At 33.5% G+C, this 7,046-nt stretch overlaps 1 protein-coding gene across 1 annotated transcript in view; it reads right to left on the bottom strand.

The window, feature by feature from the left end:
* LOC106467180 (leucine-rich repeat flightless-interacting protein 2-like) overlaps nt 1–7,046 on the bottom strand; it is a 60,713-nt gene that overhangs the window by 14,772 nt on the left and 38,895 nt on the right. Inside the window, exons 4-5 of the mRNA XM_013927500.2 lie at nt 5,157–5,225; nt 725–826 (exon numbers count right to left, since the gene is read on the bottom strand). Of these exons, the coding sequence (XP_013782954.1) occupies nt 725–826; nt 5,157–5,225 (171 nt within the window). The remainder of the gene's footprint in view (nt 1–724; nt 827–5,156; nt 5,226–7,046) is intronic.

Raw genomic sequence — 7,046 nt, forward strand, 5'->3', positions numbered from 1 at the left:
AAACAAAATCATGTAAGGTCTTTCATTTGTAACTGAAACTGAATGATATCAATACAAACAAAAACATGTAAGGTCTTTCATTTGTAACTGAAACTGAATGATATCAATACAAACAAAACATGTAAGGTCTTTCGTTTGTAACTGAAACTGAATGATATCAATACAAACAAAACATTTAAGGTCTTTCGTTTGTCCAACTCCATATATATTATACTTAGATTAAAAATAAAGTTGTGCAATATCATAACAACCCGAGTTATCTATAGTAGCATAACAGCCAACGTTATGTGTAATATCATAATAGCCAAAGTTATCTGTAATAAAATAACAGCCAAAGTTATCTATAGTAGCATAACAGCCAACGTTATGTGTAATATCATAATAGCCAAAGTTATCTGTAATAAAATAACAGCCAACGTTATGTGTAATATCATAATAGCCAAAGTTATCTGTAATAAAATAACAGCCAAAGTTATCTATAGTAGCATAACAGCCAACGTTATGTGTAATATCATAATAACCAAAGTTATCTGTAATAAAATAACAGCCAAAGTTATCTATAGTAGCATAACAGCCAAAGTTATCCATAATTTATCATTTAACAGCATTTAAAGACCCTTATTTAACTAATTGATCACAAAATATCACAAATGAAGTCAGATACTATTAAATTACTTCAACAGCTTTGATAGTATTTTACATAATAATGATAATTTATGCTTACTTTTAGTTCTCTTGAATTCTCGATAACATCTGTGGAATCCTCACTGCTGCGTCTTGAGCTTGTGTATGATGAAGCATTTGAGACAAATGAAGAAGACCTTCCCTTTATTACAAAAAAATAGATCAGTATCAGTTAAATAATAAGTGAAAATAATAATGATAACTGTGAATCTGATATCAAAGAGGAGAGAGTAGCTTTAACAGTTCAAATACTGTGATAGCAACTTCTTATTAAACAACCTAACAGAATTAACAATTCAATAATAACTGAATGTAATGTTAACACATTTAGTATAGTTATTAGTAAACAAATGTTTGTGAATCTCATATTAACTACTTAGAAAAGTCAGCAGTTCAAAATCGTATTAATATCAGAAGTTTAACAAGTTAAAATAAATAAGCATCTGATTTCAACAGATTTATTAGTATAATTTCTCATATGTGATGATCATGAAGTTTTAGCAATTACCCTGTTACACAAATACAAGTATAAATATAGTTAGAAACTGATAATTGTGAACTTGAGACTATTCAGATGACTCCAGATTTAGCAGCTGAAATAGTGTGAACTGTGTTTTTTTTATCAGATAGAAAAAATTATACTATTTTTAGATTTCAAATACACACACACGTTTCTTTTTGCAAAAGAAAAATGAAATTACTGTAGCAACCAAGTCAATTCACACTAACATTCAAATAACATTAACGTTCATAGCAACCTAATCAATTCAAACTAACATTCAAATAACATTAACGTTCATAGCAACCCAATCAATTCAAACTAACATTAAAATAACATTAATGTTCATAGCAACCTAATCAATTCAAACTAACATTCAAATAACATTAACGTTCATAGCAACCTAATCAATTCACACTAACATTCAAATAACATTAACGTTCATAACAACCTAATCAATTCAAACTAACATTAAAATAACATTAATGTTCATAGAAACCCAATCAATTCAAACTAACATTAAAATAACATTAATGTTCATAGCAACCCAATCAATTCAAACTAACATTCAAATAGTTAATTTTTATATCAACCCAATCAATTCAAACTAACATTAAAATAACATTAATGTTCATAGAAACCTAATCAATTCAACCTAACATTGAAATAAAATCGTTCCTCATAGCAACCCAATCAATTCAAGCTAACATCAAAATAACATTAATTTTCATAGCAACCCAATCAATTCAAACTAACATTCAAATAATGTTAACGTTCATAGCAACCAAATTAATTCAAACTAACATTCAAATGAACACCTTAAAAGAGTAGATCCTTGCAGTAGAGGATCATATGTAGGAGACCACACCTCTGTAACAGGTATACTCTTTGCCCAGTGTGGAAAGAGGTATTGCAGACATGGGAAGAAATTGGGAGGAGCACATCCAAAAGGGAGAGAACAATGGTTGGATAGAGATCCGACCCACACAATATTGGAATCTCCATCCCATACAGTACATCAATGTGGGTGAGAGTGAAAGAATGTGCCTCTAAGTGTAGAGTGGCTTGGGCTCGACACGGCAAGTCAACTGCATCCAAAACCCAGCCGCCACGAACAGAGATCCATGCGATGTTAGGATGAGGATCACACCATTGGTAAGTCAACTACAATCCAAAACCCAGCCACCAGGAACCTACATCCATATGAGGGTAGGAAAGAGGATCATACTGTCTTCACCTCAAGTCCAACAGACCAGAGGGAATCTCGTACCCCCCGATCTATGAATGGGACACATGATAACAATATGATAAATTGTTTGACCGATCCAGGAACCCAACATTCAGATGTTCGGTATAGTAAAGATGTCTCTGTAATGTAAGCTATCTCACTAAAAACCAATCCATCAGGAACTGCCCCCAGCACAATAATATCCTCAGTATAAAAAAATTGTTGAGGGACAGCATGAGAGAAAGAACCGTATTAATCTGCAAGCTCCACCACCATGACCCACAACACGGGTGACGAGAACAAGAGTATAAATGAGTGAGGAAACAGAGACACCTATAATGTATGTGTGAGGACTTGGGTTGACTGGTTAGTTCTCAATCCAAAACCCAACAACTGGGAACTGACATCCATGTGGGGATAGGAAGAGGGATCCCAAACAAAGAGGTGAACTACAATTTTGATGGCTCACTCCAATGCTACACCATCCCCTCGGATAAACCCATACAGAGATGATGCATCAGTTTGAGGGCATCTTGTCATCAGCACCAGCAGAACACTACATCCTACTCTCAACTGAATGGTTTTATCATAATTTGTATTATATATCATTATCACATTCACAACAACTGGAAAGTGGTAAGGACTCCCATACTCCACTGGAAGAAGAAAAAAAAAGGGGGGGGGGGGTTGGAGGAATGTCAATACCAGAGACAGTGCAATGGGAGACCAAGAAAACCCTATTTTGAAAAGTAGACCACTCCTGATTTATTCAATCTAAGGAACGGCAGGGATGGACAGCTATCCCCTTCTGCTTTACCCATAAAGTCCATGAGTTAGTATGGTCTGGAATAGGCTAGTGAACGAAGCAAACATATCACAAAGAAACCAAACCTACAAGCAATCTTGAAGAACACCCCATCTCAACAGTGTGCATTTAGTGGCCATGGAAATTATAAATAGTAAATCATCATGGCCTTACAGTGTGGATTTGATTAGTTTAAGTATACCTGGACAGGCACCATTCGCCACAGAGCAGGATCCATAAAGAAAAAAAGGGACATGCCCCTGAAAAATAAGAGGTATATATACAAAAAGGTATCTTACCCAGTCACAGTTTCACCGAAGAGTGAAGGATGGCTACAGGGGGAAGACGGTGCCCTGACGAGGAAGAAACAGCTACCTGAAGTATATAATGGTACGATGAGGGTGAGATACAGGTGAAAGGGAAGGTGCCTAATCAGAGTTAAGATACCAGGATTTGACTACCAGGAAAAAGGACACAAGGAAGAAGAGGTCAATCAAATCAAAAGCCAAATCCATTGGGCATGGGAAGAAGGAAAAAGTCACAAACAGAGGAGTGGTGCCAGGGAATGAAACAGCAGGAAAAGAAACCAACGGAAAGAAGCCTTGAAGGCATTGAAGCAACCCAGAGCAGGTACGGGACATAGAAGACCAACCAGATCCAACTGGGATGAAAGGTGGGAGAGAGAAGGAAACAAGAATTAAAAAAAAGGAAGAACATGCCCCATGAGCCACCAAAGTGGAGGGTAGGAAAAACGAGTCCAGCAGTTTGAGGACGAAAGTGAGCAATAGTGGGAGAAGGTTGGGCAACCCTGAACCCAGAGGTCCTCAAAAATGAAATAAATTGTAAGAAGTATAAAATATAATTAATTACGAAAATGAAAAAGTGATTATAATGTAAAGTGTATATTAACAATAAAACATTTAGTAGATGTTATTTGTTGAAGAAACAATATATTTAACCAAATTTATGATTTAGCGGTAAGATGAATGACTGGTAAGCCTAAAATTACAAAGACACATGGTAAGCCTAAACTAACATTTTAGTACAAAAGGATATCAATAAATGTTAATGAAAAACCCTAACCTTACAAGAAGTAGGTACAAATCTAACTAAACATATGTTATTGAAGCCAAATAACTACAAATAATAATATTAATATCAAAATATTCAAAAAGCAATAACAGTTTATCTGTCAAAAGTCAGCAGACCCAAATATGTGGGCCACCAAACTCAAGGCCTGATGAAGGTCAGTTCATATCACCATCAATTTTCCAATGTATTAAACCTGACAATTCCTCAGTCAAGTACCACCATCTGAAGCCCAGGTAATTGTGCTGGAAGCAAATGAAAACATTCTCGAAGTGGAAACAAGCTTTGGTGAAAACCAAAAACAAGTGAAGAGCAATAAAGGTAAGTTATCTCTTAAAATAGGTAAAGTGAAGTAGAAAAAAATATAAAATATCTCCACTTCGGGAAGAGAGCAGAAAAAAAAACAAGAAGTGATGTCAGGTAGAATCAAATAGAGGAAGTCACATGCATCAGGAGGGTGTGTCACATGACGATTTGCATGCGAGACGCAATTGAACCACATTGATCTTGGGATACATGGGAGCTCAAGGCCTATGGCATGTGGGAAAAAAAATTGAATATAGAGGGCAGCACTGAACTAGAATAACTATTTATGTGAGCGTAGGTAATGTACCATATCAAAATATGCAAGTTATAAAGAGTGATATTTTTAAAGTTACATCGTAACAACAACAAAGTACAAACAGCCACAATACAAAGGTGTTTCTTTACACGCCAATACAATTTAAAATTAAAACAAGCCTTTTATACAAATTTTCAACAGCATACTTAAAAAAAAACTGGTTTTAAATTACAATTTTGTAACTATTTTCCAATCCTAATGGTTGTTTGTTTTACACATAAATACACACCTCTCGTGTAGGCCTTCCTCGCACTGTGTCGTTGTGTAGCTCATAGTGTCTATCGCTCTGTTGATCTGCCTGAAACATAAAGACAGCTCACAGTCACGTTATCAAACACTACAAAATCTGCCCTAAATATAAAAAATATACAATACATTCATTATCAAACACTACAAAGTCTGTCTCAAATGTAAAAAAATATTTTACAGTCATTATTAAACACTACAAAGTCTGTCTTAAATGTAAAAAAAATGTTACAGTCATTATTAAACACTATAAAATCTGCCTCAAATGTAAAGAGAGCTTACATTCACATTATAAAACATTACAAAATTGTCTGAAGTGTATATAAAAGAGTTACAGCCATGTTATAAAACATTATCCATATTATGTGAAATGTAAAGAAAACTTACATTAACAAGCACTACAAAGTCCGTCTTAAATGTAAAATATATATGTTATTGTCATTATTAATAGCTTACATTCACGTTATCAAACAAAAAATTGTCTGAAGTGTATATAAAAAAGTTACAGCCATGTTATTAAACATATTATGTGAAATGTAAAGAAAACTTACATTAACAAGCACTACAAAGTCTGTCTTAAATGTAAAATATATATGTTACTGTCATTATTAATAGCTTACATTCACGTTATCAAACAAAAAATTGTCTGAAGTGTATATAAAAAAGTTCCAGCCATGTTATTAAACATATTATGTGTTTGTTTTTGTTTTTGTAATTAAGCACAAAGCTACACAAGGGCTATCTGTGCTCTGCCCACCACGGGTATCGAAACCCGGATTCCAGAGTTGTAAGTCTGCAGAAATACCGCTGTACCACTGGGGGCCATATTATGTGAAATGTAAAGAAAACTTACATTAACAAGCACTACACTATACTTTTTTCATATTCAATTTGTCTTTATATATATATAATGGTTCCTTTTTCTCAACAACAGTTAAAGACGTTTTCACATACTGACAATATTTAACACTTATCACTTTAGAAAACTGGTAAATACAATTTCACTTAAGTTGAGTGATTCCAGGTTACTTTTTACTTTTCTATTTGTTAGTAAAAAGTTTATTGATTATGTACTAATTTTAAAGCTTTTCCCATTTAAAAAAGCTGTCAGTATGTTACTCAAGTTTGCTGATGTATCCAAACCATTTCTGCTTTCTCTTTCTTGCTAGTTTCATTTTTTGTTTCAAAATAAATAGCAACACAACAAACTGTTTACGAAACAAATAGCAACACAACAAACTGTTTACAAAACAAATAGAAACACAACAAACTTGTTTACAAAACAAATAGCAACACAACAAACTGTTTACAAAACAAATAGAAACACAACAAACTTGTTTACAAAACAAATAGCAACACAACAAACTGTTTACAAAACAAACAGCAACACAACAAACTGTTTACAAAACAAATAGTTTGTTGTGTTGCTATTTGTTTTGTAAACAGTTTGTTGTGTTGCTATTTGTTTCGTAAACAGTTTATTGTGTTGCTATTTGTTTCGTAAACAGTTTGTTGTGTTGCTATTTGTTTTGTAAACAATTTGTTGTGTTGCTATTTGTTTTGTAAACAGTTTGTTGTGTTGCTATTTGTTTTGTAAACAGTTTGTTGTGTTGCTATTTGTTTCGTAAACAGTTTGTTGTGTTGCTATTTGTTTTGTAAACAAGTTTGTTGTGTTTGCTATTTGTTTCGTAAACAGTTTGTTGTGTTGCTATTTGTTTCGTAAACAACAAACACAACAAACTGTTTACGAAACAAATAGCAACACAACAAACTGTTTATGAAACAAATAGCAACACAACAAACTGTTTACGAAACAAATAGCAACACAATAAACTGTTTACGAAACAAATAGCAACACAATAAACTGTTTACG

Source organism: Limulus polyphemus, unplaced genomic scaffold, assembly GCF_000517525.1.
Source record: "Limulus polyphemus unplaced genomic scaffold, Limulus_polyphemus-2.1.2 Scaffold2517, whole genome shotgun sequence".
Classification (NCBI taxonomy): Eukaryota; Metazoa; Arthropoda; class Merostomata; order Xiphosura; family Limulidae; genus Limulus; species Limulus polyphemus.